This window comes from Symphalangus syndactylus, chromosome 18, assembly GCF_028878055.3.
Source record: "Symphalangus syndactylus isolate Jambi chromosome 18, NHGRI_mSymSyn1-v2.1_pri, whole genome shotgun sequence".
In the NCBI taxonomy this organism is placed as follows: Eukaryota; Metazoa; Chordata; class Mammalia; order Primates; family Hylobatidae; genus Symphalangus; species Symphalangus syndactylus.
In genome coordinates this window covers 38377869-38397128 of record NC_072440.2, presented here as the reverse complement: position 1 = coordinate 38397128, position 19260 = coordinate 38377869, and the positions used below count along the sequence as shown (strand labels likewise).

The 19260-nt window shown below is 40.9% G+C and overlaps 1 protein-coding gene and 1 pseudogene across 1 annotated transcript in view; both read left to right on the top strand.

Moving 5' to 3' along the window:
- Positions 1–20: 20 nt before the first annotated feature.
- Positions 21–19260, top strand: part of ZSWIM6 (zinc finger SWIM-type containing 6) — a 221674-nt gene continuing 202434 nt past the window's right edge. Inside the window, exon 1 of the mRNA XM_055252129.2 lies at positions 21–791. Coding sequence (XP_055108104.1) covers positions 38–791 — 754 coding nt within the window. The 5' untranslated portion in view covers positions 21–37. The remainder of the gene's footprint in view (positions 792–19260) is intronic.
- LOC134733447 (ATP-dependent RNA helicase DDX25-like) lies at positions 668–16155 on the top strand (annotated as a pseudogene).

The following is a 19260-nucleotide window of genomic DNA, read 5'->3' as shown; positions in this document are numbered from 1 at the left end:
CACCTCTTGTGCCCATACAAGGCGCGGCGGGCCCTAGATGGCATCGTGGCGTCGCGACGGCGTGTGCGTGTCGCGCTTCCTAGTGCCGTTTATAGGGTCCCGGCACTTCCGCTGTCGGGTTAGAAGCGGCGCGGTCATGGCGGAGCGCGGACAGCAGCCTCCTCCCGCGAAACGGCTTTGCTGCCGGCCGGGCGGCGGCGGCGGCGGGGGCAGCAGCGGCGGCGGCGGCGCGGGTGGCGGCTACAGCTCTGCCTGTCGGCCGGGCCCGCGGGCGGGTGGCGCCGCGGCGGCGGCGGCGTGCGGGGGCGGCGCGGCGCTGGGGTTGCTGCCGCCGGGCAAGACCCAGAGCCCCGAGTCGCTGCTGGACATCGCGGCGCGCAGAGTGGCGGAGAAGTGGCCGTTCCAGCGTGTGGAGGAGCGCTTTGAGCGCATCCCGGAGCCAGTGCAGCGCCGCATAGTCTATTGGTCCTTCCCCCGCAGCGAGCGGGAGATCTGCATGTACTCGTCCTTCAACACCGGCGGCGGCGCCGCGGGCGGCCCCGGCGACGACAGCGGCGGCCCCGGCGGCGCGGGCGGTGGCGCGGGCGGCGGCGGCGGCGGCGGCGGCTCCTCGTCTTCCCCGGCCGCCACCTCGGCCGCCGCCGCCGCTGCCGCCGCCGCCGCCGCGGGGGCCGGGGCCCCGTCGGTGGGGGCTGCCGGGGCGGCGGACGGCGGCGACGAGACGCGGCTGCCCTTCCGCCGGGGCATCGCGCTGCTGGAGAGCGGCTGCGTAGACAACGTCCTGCAAGTCGGTGAGTCACAGGGCAATCGGGAGCCGTCTGTCCGTCCGTCAGTCCCTGGGTGGGGGGGCGCCCGCTTCTCTCCTGCAGACAGCCCCTAGTTCCGCGCGCGCCCGCACCCCTGCGGGTGTCCTCACTGGCCCGGACGGTCCTTCTGAGCGGAGCGCCCATTTCCTCCCTCCCTTCCCTGCCCCCCGTCGCCCCGGACGGGCCAGCGCGAGTGGGAAATGAATCAGCAGGACGCGCCCCTCCGAGGGCTCCGCGCCCCCGGCCCGCGCTCCCCTCCCCGCCCTCTGCCGGGGAGCACATACTGGATGGCTGTTCGCCGGTTTCGAGGGTGGATGTGGACAAAGGCGCGGGCGGACGGCCGGCCTCCCGCGAGGGTGTGTGTGGCGGGGCTGTGCGGGGCGGGGGAGGGGGCGCGGGCCGCAGACAATGCCGGCCGCGGCCCGGCTGCTTGGCGCTCCCCCCCTCTCCCACTGCTTGTCGCTCGCTCCTTTTTCTTTCTGGCCCCCGCCCCACGCGATTTGAGGGGAGGGGAATACACTTAAAGCGGCTCGGCGGCCGCTCCTCCCAGGGCTCCGACGGGCGAGCGGCCGCGGCGCTCCCAGGTCGCTGTGGCGTCTGGCCCGGGCGAGCTCCACTGGCCGCCCGGGGTTTAAATGTCCTTTTCTTTGCGCCTCCTCAGTCTCCAAGCGGCGCTGAGAGGAGGTGGCGGCGGACCGGACTCCGTCTCCGGAGGGACATCTCGCCCGGAGGACGCCCCCTAATTAAAGGGCGCGAGCCCGAGGAGGAGTCGCTCGCGCTTCCCTTTTTTTCTGGAGCTGCCTCCAGACGCCCCTGTGCGGGCCGCGGCGCAGCCCTTGTGCCCCGCCGCCCGAGTTTTGTTTGCGCTGTGTGGTCAGGTCGTGGTGCCCCGGGCGAGCCGCGGTCAGCAGTTGCGGATTTGCCGCTCGCAGCCAAAGGGGCGAGCGGGCTGCAGGAGCGCGAGGCAGAGGGCTCGGCGGCCGCTCCCGCGTCCCCGCGGCGCGGCAGCCCGGCACGACCCAGCACTTTGTTCTCATTTTCAGGTTTATTTGTGCCCCTTTCAGTTTTCTGTCACCCTCCGAAAAGGAGAAACCAAACAAAAGAGTCTCTTTATTTCTTTTCAGGGCTTGTAAAGTAGAAGATATTTGACAAAGGCGAGAGAAGGACTTGTGATTTAGAGCTGCACAGCCCTCCTTTCTCTGACAGATCCTGAGAGTTTTCTCAAATACCTTAGTCTAAAAGCGTCTCCTGTTCCCCCTCCCCCAAAATGTTCTTTTTCCCCTGTCCAGATCTTTTTTCAGCCATAGCGATGGGAATGTTTGAGCCAGACTGAAAAGAACAATGCTGTAGTGAAACTTCCCATTTTTTTCTCCTGATTGCAAATGGCATATTTTCTGACCCCCTCCCATGTTAGTGTACTTGAAATTGTAGCATGGTGAACCCGGCACCGAATGAATGGGGATAGATTTGGACGCATCTCTATCTCTTTGATTGTTAACTTAATCCTTTTTCTCTTTCTGTAGTCAGTTCCTTTTATTCTTCTTTTCTTTGGGAGTGGGGTGGGGGTCTGGATAGGGCCCCAAGAGAGAATTAAGATTTGTTTTAATCCTGTCTGGTTAATTTGAATTCTAATGCAATCTGCAAACGTGATTTTCTGCATGGTCATTTATTTCCAAAGGCAGCCCCCAGTGTTGCCTTTTCTATGTTGGGCACTCTTCTGTCTAGAGGGGGTTTAGCTTTTGAGGCTATTCGTCTATCCTTTTTTCCTTAAAACAAATCTAATTAACATTCTTTCAAGTTATACCTTTGTTTTGTCTGTTTCCTGCCGGTTAGCGATGGATGGAAGCACATCTATGGCTTCTCAGTATAACAAACTAGAGTCTGCGAATTTTTATGGCTTGGCTGGCAATGTTGAGGGTTTTTTTTTTTTTTTTTTCCCTCTCCCTGTGCTTGACTCTGCTTGTAAGCAATGAGGAATGACAGGAGAGCACATAGGGAGGGTTTCTTGGCTGATTGCATTTAAGCCAGGAATTCACTGTGAAAATAAAGCCAAGGGGCGATAAATAAAAGAGGCAATCTTCTCTAGGAGACAGACACACAGCGTGGGCTTTGCCTGCTTTCATCAGTGGAAGAGGCCTGGGTGAGTAGTTGTAAAAGAAAATAGTAACTTTTTGAATAGTCCCCAAAGGGGAAGGAGGCCACTGAATGGAATTGACAGTGGTTGACGTGAAGTGGTGTGATGTTTCTCGTGTAGTTTGAAGAGTTGACCACCACTTCAGAAACACATACGTGCTAAACAAGTGCTGTACCAATTGTGAAAAATATTCTTTTTTCCCCTCTGAGTTCTGCCATTTGCCTTAACTTCCAAGTTGTATTACTTGTTGTGCCAGTCAACTTTAGAGATGGAAGGCTGTTAAATGCCTGGCAGCTGGCATTGTGAGATAGAACACTTATGATCAGGGTTCCCCCCACCTCCCTTTATGGGGAACGGAGAGAGGGTGGCTAGATTAACCATTTAATTTAGCTTCAAGTAGTGGTTTGAATTGGTATGCTAACTTGAAAGGCTTATTTTATAATTTTGATTTGAAGTAGAACGCTTTTGTTTGTTTCAGTTTCTTGAAATGGAAAAGAACAGAATACTTTGTTGATAGCATCATAAAGCAGTTTTCTGGTATTGCAAAATTACAAGTTTGTACAGAAAGTATTCATTGACTTTTGTAGAGATGACTAAATTATAGCTACAATAGGGAAAATCTAGTTGTTGGACTTTATTTTACATTTATGCTGTTGATAGTTTAAGGATTGAGGGGTTTGTTAGAAATTAAACCTATTGGTAGTTACTATTTCTCAACTTATATATTTTAAGAAAAAATTTAAGGGAAAAAATTAAGCCTTTGTTATAGCAGTTGTAAGCAATATTTAATTGGCACAGAGCTTGCCCATCAGTTGATTATAGGAAACTTTTACAGAAAGAGTAGTTGGCTTATTTTTGTTAAGTAATTTATATTGCCGGGCATGATGGCGCACACCTGTAATCCCCGAACTTTGGGAGGTTGAGGTGGGTGGATCGCTTGAGCTCAGAAGTTCTAGACCAGACTGGGCAACATGGTGAAACCCTGTCCCTACCAAAAGTAGAAAAACTTAACCAGGCATGGTGGCACGCATCTGTGGTCCCATCTACTTGGGAGGCTAAGGTGGAAGGATCACTTGAGCCCAGGAGGCGGAGGTTGCAGTGAGCTAAGATCATACCACTGCACTCCAGCCTGGATGACGGAGTAAGACTCCATCTCAAAAAAAAAAAAAAATTGATAATTGATATTGGAAGGGAGCTGTCTCTGCAGGTGCTGGTATGTAAGTATTATCGACATCATTTAAGTGATGATTTGGAAGTTACATAAAAAAAAATTTCCCCAAGTTACTGTCAGGCAAAGAGCTTCCCTGGTATGACCTGAAACTCAAACTTGGAAAAGATAGATAAATTTAATTGGATGAAAATCAAAAAGGGCCGGGCGCAGTGAGTCGCGCTTGTAATCCCAGCACTTTGGGAGGCTGAGGTGGGTGGATCATTTGAGGTCAGGAGTTCGAGAGCAGCCTGGCCAACATGGCAAATCCCCGTCTCTACCAAAAAATACAAAAATTAGGCATCGTGGCACATGCCTGTAATCCCAGCTACTTGGGAGGCTGAGGCAGAAAAATGGCTTGAACCTGGGAAACGGAGGTTGCAGTGAACTGAGATCGCATCATTGCACACTCCAGCCTGCGCAACAGACTGAGACTCTGTCTCAAGAGGAAAAAAAAAAAAAATCGAAAAGTTTCTGTAGGTCTGAAAACACTACAAATCGAATTTTGCAGTTATTTGGGCCAATACAGCACATTGGACCAAAGGTTGGTAGAAAACTTGTAAAAATTGTCAAGAAGAGAGATGGATAACCCAATAGGAAAGTGGGCAACACATTTCAGAGAGGAAGACATGTAGATGGGCAGTAAACATACTCATCTTCATTCTTACATAAAGAGATGCAAATAGGCTGGGCTCGATGGCTCATGCCTGTAATCCCAGTACTTTGGGAGGCCGAGGTGGGCGGATCACCTGAGGTCAGGTGTTAGAGACCAGCCCGGCCAACAGGGTGAAACCTCATCTCTACTAAAAATACAAAAATTAGCCAAAATGGTTGCGTGCGCCTGTAATCCCAGCCACTCGGGAGGCTGGGGCAGGAGAATCGTTTGAACCCGGGAAGCAGACGTTACAGTGAGCCGAGATCGCACCACTGCGCTTCAGCCTGGGTGACAGAGTGAGACTCCGTCTCAAAAAAAAAAAAAAAAAAAAAGATGCAAATAAAAATGACATGCCATTTTCTTCTACCACATTGGTGAAGACTAAAAAGACAATACCCAGAATTGGTCGAAGAGATTTGGGAAAAAGGATTCTGCCTACGCTGCTGCTTGACACCATCTTTTTCTGTCTTTTTAAGGAATTTATCCTATAGATAATACTGATATTAGTGTGTAATGATGTTCTGTATCGTGATGCTCATTGCGGTGTGGTTTGCAAGAGTAAAAAGCTGGAGTTAACCTAAATTTCTACAGAAGGGAAGTGCCTAAGAAATACTCAATGGAATACTATTCAACTATGAAAAGATGAATTAGATTTATATATACTGACAAGGAAAGATGACCAGAATATTTAAAAAGTTAAAAACTTCATATAGTGTGCTGCAATTTGTGTTTACAACAAAAAGACTTGCGTATAGATGCATAAAAATGTCTGTAAGGCTACACAAGCAATCTTGGAAGTATGGGTATTTTTCGAGAAGGGCAGTTAAGTGCATGGTTAAGGTTTTTGGGGGGGGACTTTAACTTTTTCCTTTATACCTATTTTATGGTTGGGTTTTTCTTAAAACTAGAAGCATATATTTTTGTAATAAACTTACAAAAATTATCCTTGAGTTTTTAATTTATATTATTTGTTTTGGTGTGTTCGCATGTGTGTGTGTGTGCTTGAGTGTGTGTGAAGGTCCTTTCTGAAGGAAGGAGATACATTTTAAAAGGAATGGCCTTGTAAATGGCCTTTTATTCTATTTACTTTTGGGAGAAAAGAATATCGCCCAGCATTCCACGTAACATTCTGGTAAACACATTCTTACACTCTTTTCAGATTCATAACTTAAAGTTTTGTGGTTTTTTTTTTTGTGGGGGTGGCAAAGCAGTAAAAGAACATTATTAGAATTAAGATGGGTACAAATTTCAATCAGATAATTTATTGGTTTTTGAATATTTTGATTTTTCTTTACAGACTAGAGATCACTAAGTAAAGACGATTCTGAATGCATATTGAAAATTGGATACTTGTTTATTGATGATAGAACATTTCATTGAATGCTTTTTCAAGGTTAATATAGAATAATTTTATGTCAGATCCTACCTTTTTTCTGCCTTTTAATTAATAAATACACAATACATTTTGAAACCAGTTGCATAGGTATTTTTTATTGTTCTTTCGTGTGAGTTGAGATGTTTGATTTATATAAGTGATTTTTGAAAGTATTTCAGTGCTTGATAGGTCCTTAGCGTTGTTCTGAAGGAAGTTAAATTTTCAGTTTTAGGAATACTTGGAATTCGTTATCATACTTAGTTCTCTGAAGGATAATATTGCTCCATTGAGAAAATCTAAAATGTTCAAGACACAGTGACAATAATGGAAGGTGAAAATGGTGGATTTGGGTTAAGCAAACATTTTCACTCTTTCTAAAGTCTTTAATTTCTTGCAACTCAGTTGTGTTACAAGTACACCCTTGGATTGAAAAGGCTACCCTCATTACTTTTTTCCACTTTGCATTGAGTTTCATCTATTTTGCGGATGTGAGACTGATGCCTGCCTTTTTAGAAACATCAGGATGTCGTTGGAACATGTCCTTTAATAGAATTATTGCAATTAATTGAACAGTTTAAGTCATTATTGTCGTAAGTACGTCCTCACTGATTTTTAAGATTTTTATCCTGGACTTTTTTTTTTTTTCACAATGGATGATCAATTGCTGTCTCAATTCTAACCCTATGAATGTTTCATATGGAAAGATACGGACCAGCGTCTCTTTCTGCTTACACTCATATTCACGGCTTAGTTAAGAATGTGTGATTTCAGCTAGTAATATGTTCAGTGATAGGCAGTGTAGGAATGACATGTTTTGTTTTATAAGAGTTGTCCCTTTGAAAAATCACGAGACCAACCTGGGCAACATGGTGAAACCCTATCTCTACTAAAACGCAAAAATTAGTTGGGCGTAGTGGTACACCCCTGTAATCCCAGCTACTCAGGAGGCTGAGGTGGGAGAGTCGCTTGAACCTGGGAGGTGGAGGCTGCAGGCTGCAGTGAGCCGAGATTGTACCATTGTACCCAGCCTGGGTGACAGAACGAGAACCTGTCTCCAAAAAAAAAAAAAAAAAAAAAAAAATCACATGATTGGATCTGTACTATTTCCACATGCTTTATTTTTTTGTGTGTTAGACTGTAAGTTTTCTTCACTGAGGCAAAATAAATTTGGTACCTTTATTTTAAGAAGCATACTTACATATACATATGACAAAACAAACTCATTTAGTGTTAGAAATTTTTATAGGGGCAATCATCAAACTCAAACTGTTGTTGACTTAAACCGTTGTGTTTAAGAGCACAAATATCCTAAAAATGAAAGATTATAGGTAAGTATAAATATCTTAGAAACAAAGCGGGTTATAGGCAGGTCCTTTTAAAAAGGTAGTAAACAGTATGAAACCCACAAAACCGTTTTTAGCTACCTTTCAAATTACCATGGTATAATTTTTAAAATAGTGCTTTGTTACAACAAAAAGGCTAATTTAGTTTTTGTGGTTTATTAATTTTTTAACATGTAAATATTTGGGGATTACTTTAAATTCAAAACCACACTGTTCCCCCCTTTAAATACATCTGCTTTGAAAAAATCAGTATCAAATGATAATCTGGAGAGAAGTGTTACTGAGTCTTGTCTTGTGAAGAGACGTTTTGTTTGTCAATCCTACCCAGATCTCAAAAGTAAAGTGTGTCTGTTAGATAAAAACCTGGTTGTCTTTTCAGTTTTTGCTTTCAGTGCCCTGTGTCCCTCTAAGAATATGCTTTGTACTTGCTTTTCAGTTCTTTAAAAATAGGACACTTCCTTATTTTTTTTTCATCTAGAAAAGATCGCTAAAGCAAGCTTCAGAGAATACGGTGCAAAATTCCTTGTCATTTTGAACTTCCAGCTGATTGAAAGATTGACCTTCAGCTGATAGTAAACTGTTGCTTGAGTATGCTAAATGTTTTATGTCTGCAGAATTCGCTTAACTAATTTTGTGTCAGCTAATATATGTGTGTATATATGTCTAGAAATAGATATATGTGATGATGTCCACAGGTGAACAGAAAAGGAGACAAATTAACCCAGGTATAATTTGAATGTTGTAACCACATGCATATTTCAGTGACCCCTCTGTACAGATCCACAGTTCATTTCTTCTTAAAATATGCTGAAAGATGAAAGATATTTTTGTAAATAAAATACTCTTGCATTATAGTTGTTATCTACTAGTGGAGCTGTGGAGATTTTAGAGATAAAAAGATAACTTCAATTTCAGTTTTTCCCATTTTCCTGATAAGAAAACTGAGGCCCATACATGTTGAGTAAATTGTTTAGAGTGGCATAGGAAATGGCAAAGCTGTGTTGCATATTTTTCCTACTGTTTGGGCCGTGTCTTAGTTTGGTAGTCTCTGAAATCACAACAAGCATATTCTTGAATGTAAATTGAACTCTTTGGAGAGGTTATTTGGCTAACATTTACTGAACGTTAATAAATGTATTCCTAGATGGCATTTTAGTTTCAGGCTAAATTCTAATGGCTGCAGTGCAGTAGTGGTTCTAGCATGCTCAATTCTTGCTAGTGTAAAACATTCGTGGATGTTTGGAAATCATAGTAATGTTTGAGATTAAAGTTCAGAAAAAGTTAGGATTGTTAACTACAAAACTGTATTACAGCTGTATGATTATACAGCAAGTCCTTGAATAACATTGTATCACTATATCATTGATGAGAAAATAAAAAAGTCAATTCTGGCCAGGGCCATTATCTTGGGTGGAGTTTGCATGGTCGTCTATGTCTATGTGGGTTTTCTTTGGGTACTCTGGTTTCCTCCTGCATCCCAAAGATGTGCACCTGAAGGCAAATTGTCCCATCTAAATGGCCGCAGTCTGAATCAGTGGGGATGTGTGTGAGTGTGCCCTACAATGGGGTGGCATCCCATCCAGAGTGGGTTCCTGCCTTTCTGCCTGAGCTGCTGGGACGGGCTCTGGCCACCTGCTACCTTGAACTGGAATAACTGGGTGAAGAATTATCTTGTTTTTATTAATTGTCATAAAATGTATGTACATCTCACATTCATTTCAATGTTTAATATTAGAAGTGTTGTGGTCTTTATTTAGAAGTTTGGTGATGTTTTTGTGACCAGAAATATGCCATAGGAAATTACTGTTTATGTCAATTAGCCTATGATAAATTGGTTTTGTAATATGTCATTTTGATTAAAGTCAGTTTCCAAGAAGCTATTGATGGCATTAAGTGGAGGACTTGCTGTTACATGAATGTATACATATACCCATATAATAAAGAATTTACTGAAAATTTGAAGTGCTAATATAGAACAACAGAAGTTTGCTCTCAACTTAGTGTATATATGAAAACTTTTCCAGTATTGTTTGTATTTGACCAGGTTTTTAAAATATAATTTATTGTTTTTGTAAACATGCCTCCTCCTCCTTCACCAGTAAATACTATACACATAATCCTTCGGGATGTACCTATACATATACGTACTTCTTTCACATAAATGATGTGGCCTCCAAATTGTAGTACTCTCTGTAACCTTTTTTTTTCTTTTTTTGAGATGGGGTCTCCCTTTGTTGCCCAGGCTGGAGTGCAGTGGTGCAATCTCAGCTCACTGCAGCCTCTGCCTCCCGGGTTCAAGCGATTCTCTTGCCTCAGCCTCCTGAGTAGCTGGATTACAGACATGCACCATGACGCCCGGCTAACTTTTTGTATTTTTAGTAGGGTCAGGGTTTCACCATGTTGGCCAGGCTAGTCTCGCACTCCTGACCTCAAGTGATCCACCCACCTCGGCCTCCTAAAATGCTAGGATTCAGGTGTGAGTCACCACACCCAGCCTTTAAAGCCTTTTTGTATGACTTGGGGCGGTTCTTCACTGAACCAGCTGGACGTGATTTATGGTGAGACTCTTAATACTTCTACAACATTTACTAATAGTAAGAGTAATAACAACTAACATTTCATAGCACTTAACCAGGTGCCAAATACTGCCCTGGAATATAATCAGGAGAGGTAAGTAAGACCTACTGAGAGTATATTGCACTTCACTCATTTCCTTTATGTATTTCTTAACAGCCATATGAGTTAGGGACCATTATTGTTTCTATTTTACAGATGAGGAAACCGAAACACAGGGAAAAAAGTAGAAAAGCTTTTGTTGTTAAAAACAGAGCCAGACACATGCAGCCTCTTTGGTTGGTACTCAAGCAATACTGTCCATGATGCATCATCATTACCTATTCTAGAAGGTTTAGCTTTACAGTGTGTTGCTACTTTCTAGAGTGACTTTCACAGTGGCCTGGATTTTAAATTGTGATCATAGGTATGATTTTAAAATGTTATTTTTTTTTCAATTGAGAGGATTTATTTAAAAATCATAAGGATATTTACACATATTAGGATTTAAAAAAATTTTTGGTTGTCTTAAAATGGGCATACTATAATATTGACCATCTTAACCATTTTTATGTGTGTGGTTCAGCAGTGTTAAGTACATTTACATTGTTGTGCAGATAATCTCCAGAACTCTATTAATTTTACCTGAAAAACTACTACATTAAAAAAATGTCTTTTAGGAATGAATTTCAGCTTTGGATGATGGTTATGTTGGGTGATTTTGATCGTCTTCCATGAGATGTTAAGTTTTGAAAGAAATTAACTTGCAGGTTAGATCTAATTGTATATATGCAGCAAAGTTAGGTTTTCAAAGTATATTTGAGAAATTAAATATCTCATTTTAAGTTCCTTTTAAAATGTTTACAATTATATTATTTCTTGTTGCTGGTAAAGAGATTTGACATTCTTTGAAAGATAGAGTTTTATCTGTGCAATTCCTGAATGCTGATGTTAATTGGAAGGATGCAGTAGAACCTGTCAGTACATTTAAACTCTTACTAACTGAATAAGCTGATCAGATAGATTGGAAGCTCATTTAGTGAATTAATGTGCTTAAAACTCAGGTGACTGGTTTCCTATTCCTGCCTTACATAAGAGTCTGTTTACTTAAAATATTTTTCACTGTTAGTTGGTATCAGATCTCTAATGTTGGAAGATTTTATAGAGAAAATACACATAAGATAGCATGTAGAATAAGTCCACAAAAGCAAGTTTTAAATTCTCTTACATAATTACAATCAGTACAGATTAGAATTTTTTATATGCCAGGTTGTATGTGATAAATGTTTGCTGACAGTTACTAGCGTTTTTATGAGTGTAGTACTGTGTAGGGATTCTGTAATTTAGGTATAAGGGGCATACTGGGAGTCTCTTCTGGTGTGGCTATTGGTCTTTGTTGGTAGAGGCCTGGTCATGCTGAACCTTTACTCCTGCTGCTACCTTTTCAATTAACTCATTTCTATAAAGAAGATTGTCGTGATTTTTATAAGTACTTGTCATAAAATAAGATTCTAAAACCCAAACACCATGTTTGTAATCTGGTTGTTTTATGTGAGCAAACTTTTAAATATGTAATATGTTAGCCCTGTTCCTTTATGACTTTGGTTTTTAGTGTTCTGCAAGTTTCCTTATCCTTAGCACTTTGGAATTTTTTTTTTTTTTTTTTTTTTTTTTTTTTTTTTTTTTTTTTTTTTTTTTTTTTTGGTGAGACAGAGTGTCTCTCTTGTCACCCAGGCTGGAATGCAGTGGTGCAATCTTGGCTCACTGCAGTCTCCAGTTTCCACTTCCTGGGCTCAAGTGATTCTTGTGCCTCAGCCTCCCGAGAAGCTGGGATTACAGGCACGTGCCACCACGCCTGGCTAATTTTTTGTATTTTTAGTAGAGACGGGGTTTCACCATGTTGGCCAGGCTGGTCTGGAACTCTTGCCCTCAGGTGATCCATCCGCCTTGGCTTCCCAGAGTGTTGGGATTACAGGTGTGAGCCACGGTGCCTGGCCAGGATTTTGTATTCTTGATGCCATTTTTACAGTTCTTCTTCCCTTCTTCCCCCACTATCACTTGTGTAATTTTTGTCTGATATACCTTCAGCCCAGTGACCTAGCCAGTCTTTTCAGGATCGTGGTTTATACTTTTTTCTAGACAGTGGTAAAGCTGATGACTGAAATGACCAATGGCTGCTTTGTGATGATGGCAGTGTAGAATCAAGTGAGACTTGAGGGCAGCAGGTGTGGAAAGGCTCTGAACCCAACTTGCCTCACAGCTCCAGTTTGTTCTTTCTTTCTTTCCTTTCTTCCCTCATTTTCTTTCTTCTCTTCCTCTGTCCTTCCCTTTCTTGGGGATGGGGTGAGGGAAGGGAGGAGAAAAGAGTGTGTGGTAGAAAAGAAGACAAATCAGAAGAGATAAGTAATACCTACTGAGAGTATATTCCATTTTCCTCATTCCCTCAAGTTGTCGCCCTCTTCCTCCAATCACCCTTTAGGGAAATAAAGTTGAGGTCAGAAGGACCTATGTGTTACAGCTGCTGCTTAGCTGCTATTTTTAGCATGGCCCTACATCAGGCTGGCACCAGGCCATGATGGCATAGGGCCAGCACGTTGTGGGACTGCTGGTAAATGTCAAAAACTTAACTTTCAGATATCAAACAAAACCAAATTTCAGACATATTCTGTGCTGTGGTACTCTATTTGCTTTTATTTTTTCTAAAATAGGATGTACATGTTTTTAGAAGTGATTGATCTTTAATAGTAGCCATACATAAATCTTGGAACATGTAATGTATAGTTTATTTTAGATAGGAGAAAGATTTAAGAATTGTCTTGTCAGGTCAGACATGTAATCCAGCTCAATACTTTTCATTTTGTGGTGCCACCAAAGATGTGAAATTTGCGTGATTTATTTACTATGCCTCGGGCGTTCTTAAAATTGCTGTAGCTGTTGAAGTTGTGGAGTCTGAATTAGTTTATATAATTATAGGTGCCATCAGACATTAAAAAGAAACACATACTGTTTTTCCTACAGTTATCCGTGTTCTCTTGGCTAACTCATTTGCGTGTGTTTAGATTTGGTTAATACTCTAGTAATATATTTAAAACTTACTATTCATTTTTGTAGGGAGCAGCTAGGTTTTAATTGACATATCAGTATCTGGGTCTAGATTCTTTACACCCTAGAGCCAGTGTTATGTAGATTGTGTTTGCAAATTGAGTTTCAAGTTTTTGGATGCATATACGAATTTAAGAACTTGGCTATCTGGAAATATGTTGTATTTGTTCTTGAGTAATTTTGGAAAGAAAAATGTCACAAGGTGAATTTCTATCTTTGGAAGGGAGTAAGAATAGTAATTGTATTCTTTCTGTAAAGGTACATAGAAAAGCTGAGGGCATGTTGGGGATGATTTGTGGTGTGCCGTGAGCTACACTGAATACAAATAGAAACGCTGATGATTATTCGCTTATCCAATGAGTAGTGGTGTAATGTTCTTAAATCCATCAGATGGCAGGATAATGTTTAGTAGTGCAATGATCTGACACCCTTCTTAAGGTAACACAAACTAATTGGCCCAAATAACTAGAAATGGAATCAAATTGATTTTCTTCACATTATCTTTAAGGTAGTTATTGGATGAATTCTGCTGAATTTACTTTTATGGAAATAAGAAAGCTTATGTTGAGGGATTTAGTGAAAGGTGAATTGCTTGGTCTAGTATACGACAGAAGGCAGATGTTTTAGAGTTTATTTATTTACATTCTTACATCTTTTTTTTTTTTGAAACGGAGTGTCGCTCTGTGGCCCAGACTGGAGTGCAGTGGCGCGATCTCAGCTCACTGCAACCTCCGCCTCCCGGGTTCAAGTGATTCTCCTGTCTGAGCTGAGTAGCTGGGATTACAGGCGCCCATCACCACGCCCAGCTAATTTTTGTATTTTTTTTTAGTAGAGACGGGGGTTTCACCATGTTGGCCAGGCTGGTCTCGAACTCCTGACCTCAGGTGATCCACCTGTCTCTGCCTCCCAAAGTGCTGGGATTGCAGGCGGTAGCCGCCGTGCCTGGCCCACGTTCTTAAATCTTAAAACAGATTCTTATATTTTGGATGAGAGCAAGTTGGGTAGTTTGCTGAATTATTAGGAAACATAGTGAATATCTTGGGGATAGAATATCAAGTTCATTGAACTATATCATAGTGTAGTAATCATACAATATGGTATCTTTCTGTAGTTGGAGGGTATAGTAGATAATTCAAAAGTGGCCTGGAGATAGATTGTCAACTGACTTATTGATATCAATGTATCTCTCTAGATATGTGTATATGTATAATTTAATATGATGCATAGAACATTGTAAAGTACTGGATGTTAGTAGGTAAGCGACTACCTTTTGTATCTTTAATGCAATTTATGTTTTGTTTAGGTGAGTCATGTAAATTGATGTGAGCTCTAGCTTAACATGCCTTATTAAAACCAAAGCCCAGTAGGTAGTTTGATTAGTGCTGTTTAGAGTTTTTATAAGCAAAGTGCTCAGATGACTTTCCTTATTAGAACTTGTCAGAGCAGTTTCTTTGCAGTTTTCATGGATCTCCCTTAGCAACTTATTAAAGAGGCATTTTGTTTAAGCTGTTTCATAAATAGCAGGAAATTCCAAAGGCCTGGATTGTATTGCATTTTTGCTTTCAATAATGACTACTACAGTGGGGGGAAAAAGCCTTTAAAATACTCTATTCATTTTAACAATTTGTAGCAAAGTACTTTTATTTTAAAATGGACGAATTTTTTTTAAAAGTACAGATTCAAGTTTCATTCAAGGTTTTCACTATTTTTATTAAAATTTTTTGTAGTTTATATTTTAGATGTGTTAGACAACAATTGGTGATATAATAGCTAGTACCTATGAGTTTATTCAAAATTTACTGTTATGTAATTGGGTCTGAATTTGTTTCAGTAGCTCATAGCTACTCCGTGTGGCATTTTGCCGAGTGAATTGTACCCATCCCTAAATTACCAAGTTACGTAAAGAGGAGCTGACCTTGAACAACATTGGCAGTATTATGTGTTGTGCAAGAACAGGAAAGACAAATACCAAGCTCTGTGCAACATTTATGGTGGCATCACCATTGGCCAGGCCATCATCTTCTGTCAGACTCATTGAAATGCCAAGCGGTTGATCATGGAGATGATGCAGGCTGGCAACCAGGTGTCTGTTAAGTGGAGAGCTGACCATGGAGCAGTGAGTTTCCATCATTCGGAAGTTTCAGGATGAGAAGAATCTCATAACAACAAATGTTTGCACTGGAGGGATTGATGTGAAGCAAATCACCATTGTTGTGAACTTGGATCTCCCTGTAAACCAAGCAGAGGAGCCAGACTATGAGACCTACCTCTAGTGCATAGGGGGGACAGGACAGCTTTAGGAGAAAAAGGCCTCACCTACAACATTATTGAAGCAAATAAGCTGTGTGTGCTTATGAAAATCCAGGACCACTTCAACTTTAAGCATCTGGACCACAAAGACATGGAAGAAATGGAAAATATAGAATATTAAAGAGAAAACTATATTGTTTGTGAAAATATCCTAATTTATGATAGAATGTCCTGGTGAGTTTTGAAGATAAGTTTTCATGCTGAAAACGTCCACTTTTCGATGTGAAATTCACAAATGGCAAAATAAGTGTTGTAGTACCCTTAGTTTTAAGGCCTGAAGTATTTTTGAAACCAAGTTGATGTTAAGCATGTGATCTTTTTGAATTTAAAAAAAAGCAAGATTTGGGCCGGGTGCGGTGGCTTACGCCTGTAATCCCAGCACTTTGGGAGGCTGAGGCGGGTGGGTCACGAGGTCAGGAGATCGAGACCATCTTGGCTAACGTGGTGAAACCCCGTCTCTACTAAAAACACAAAAAATAAGCCGGGTGTGGTGTGGTGGTGGGCGCCTGTAGTCCCAGCTACTCAGGAGGCTGAGGCAGGAAAATGGCATCAACCAGGGAGGTGGAGCTTGCAGTGAGCTGAGATCATGCCACTGCCCTCCAGCCTGGGCAACAGAGTGAGACTGTCTCAAAAAAAAAAAAAAAAAAAGCAAGATTTAAAAAGAAAAGAATATAGTTTGTATTTTTAAAATAGCATATGTATGATGAGTCTTGGTGGTAGTGGGTTAAGCCATGGTGGATTAAGCTCTGAAAAACACAAAAAATTCATGTAGCCATATTTAGATATAGAGAGTTCTCACCCCTACCTCCATTCAGGTATTTGTACTTCATTGGGCTGCTTATTTAATATTCTTGTATAAAAACTTTTCACATCTTGATTTTCCTCCTTCATACTTCCTGTTAAAGATAGGAAACATTATAGTTCAGAATGTAATCTGTAAAAGTTCAGTATATGACAGTCTATTTTAGGGTCGTTTTAGGGATTTATTGACTTTACCACGCTTAAACTGCTAGTTTAAAAATTTATGAGTTGCTGTTTTCCTCTTCGATCCTTTACAATTGTGCAACAATTAATTTTCTCTTCCTCTTTTGTTTCCCTTAGAATTGAGCTTTGAACCCAACTCTCTCAGGAAGCCTTATTTAATAATCCTAAAACATTCTATGTCTTACATTCATACCGTTTCTTCTTAAAAATCTGTAATAGTAAACCAGATCCATTTAGATAATCTGGCTTCCTTTCTAGATTGAGGGGCATTCTGTCTCTCCAGTGAATGTGGGTAGACCTTCTGAAATTCTGTAAGGTATTGTTGTGGAGACTGACCCTCGCCTGATTCATGGTCTTTTCCAAATTTGAGAACACAACTGTGGAACTCATCATAATGTAAAAATCGGAGAAAATGAGGGACAGTTTTTTTTTTTAATGAGAAATCAGAATATCCTTTGTAGGATTGTAGATTTCTAAGCATCTTTAATGGAGGAAGCATCAGTTGTCTAATCAAATTGAATCAAAATATGGAGTGCTAACAGATATAAAAATACTCTACCATACACTGTTATGGAGTAGTCATTTTGAATTTATCATTGTTTAAACAGATATTTCTAGTCTTGTTTTTTTGGGGTGAGAATTACAGAGCACTTAAATACAAAGTCTTTTTTTGGAGTGAAAGATGAATCTGCTAGTTTGAAAAAAAATTCTGGCAAATTTTAAATCTAGAACAGCCAACTACTGTATTAACAGTGCCAGTGCATTATATGCATAGTAGACATTGAAATGTCACTTGAATGAATGATAGCCTTAGAGTATATGCCAGTCCTATGGGTGTCTGCATGAAATTCTCTTAATTGAAAAAAATAGCTCCAGTTTCTAATTTCTGTTTGATTTTCTGAATCTGAATTGTTGTGACTTAGTCTTTGAGGAAGGTGAATAGGAATATGACTACTGGATAAGTAAGCTGGTTTTCAGTACTGGGTTTGTCATCAATATATTTCTCCAAATACTGTGTAGGGTTTCTTTTTTTATCCTCTCATTTGACCAGACCTTTTCTTTAAGCTTGTTAACTTGCTAATAGTAGCATCAGCCCAAAAGCTATTCTGAAACCAATTTATTTATTAGATGATTCCAACTTCTAAACAGAAAGTAACTTGAATATTCCTGTATAGAACAGTACTTTTGGGTTACCTAGAAAAATAACTTTGAATTATAAATGCCTTTGTGGGATTAAGTGATTGCTTTTTCCTTCTATTTGATGTTTCATTTTTAAAAGAAATTGGTATAACTAAATTTAGTTTCTAAAAACTCTCCCTCTCACAGATGATATGCAAAAAAACACATGTAACTTCAGAATATCCCACAAGATCTTACACATTGTAAAATGACACTGTCTAATTAATAGGAATGGTTTACTAAACTGGTCTCCAAAATGCTGATGACTTTCTCTTGAGGTAGAATTTGCTTAAGACTCAATTTGCATAACATGGGGTACACCAGAGCAGTTTTCTGAACAATAATTTAACAATAGGGCTGTACTTTCAGTGCTTGGCCCCTGAGAGGGATGGGTTACCCAGATATTGCGTGACCACCTGTTCCCATTTGTCCAGTCAGTCTTGGCTTATGTCTCTTTTCCTATACAGTCACCTCTTTCACTCATAGAAGTGTTCCACTTTGGATAATAAAGTCTATGGTTACCCTAGCCATACATCTTGTTTCTGAGAAGGAAGAGGGCAAGATATAAATCAGTTTAGAATTGTGCCCTGTGTGCACTTGTGTGTGTAGGGAGAGAGTAAGAGAGGGAAGATGGTGTTTTTTGGGATTGAAAGGTGACCTTTGGCCTATTTCTGGTCTCCATCAGTGGGCTCTCCTCAATCTTTCATATAGGAGATACATTTCAGTCTGGGCTATTCAGACCAAAAGGAAGCAGTTAAGAGATTCCCAGTCTCCATGGGTTTGATGTCACCACCCCTGACTTTTTTTTTTCTCAATTTAAAGATATGTAAATTTTGTATTCTTATTCGAAGTTGTATTGTTTTAGCGATCTTAGATTGATGTTCACAGGTACTGCTTTCATTTTAGGTTCTTGCACTTAAGTAACGTATCATTTGCTAATCACATGGTCTGGAGCTTAGGGAAGATATCTGAGCCATTAGGAGGCGTCTTGTCTTACTATCCGTGTGCCTCTAGGCAAGACACTTACTGGCTCTGAACTTCCTCAAGTCCTTATAAAATGGGACTAATTATACCTTTATCACCTCTGTCATAAGGCTGCTAAGAGGCTCACATGGGAATACATGAAAGTATTTGAATTCTAAATAGTACACAGAAGGGAAATACATTGTTACACATTGCTCCAGTTTTACCTAATTTCCTTCATTTATTATTTTCTTCTAGTTTTCTGTATTTTTCAAAAACTCTGTAATCATACATTGATTTCATAATTAGAGAAGGGAAACATTGTTTTTAAAAAATCTGTCTCATTACCATTAAAACACAAATTTCTCTATCCACAGATTTATTTTTGTTAATAGTTTATTATAATTGTTGCCTGATCTAGTGCAGCTAAACAGAGCATGTTTTATTCATCGAGGTGTATCATGCCTTAATGTCTTAATTTCTCCCTTGTTTTTGACCCTAGTGACTAATGAATTTTTGTCTTCACTTGGAACTCTAGAATTTGCCTGAAAATGGAAAAGGGACAGCTAAAATCAATTCTGTGTTATTCATGTGTAGAATGGACAGTTGTGGGCTGACCTCATCACTTAGGGTTTAGTTTCCAGGCTTC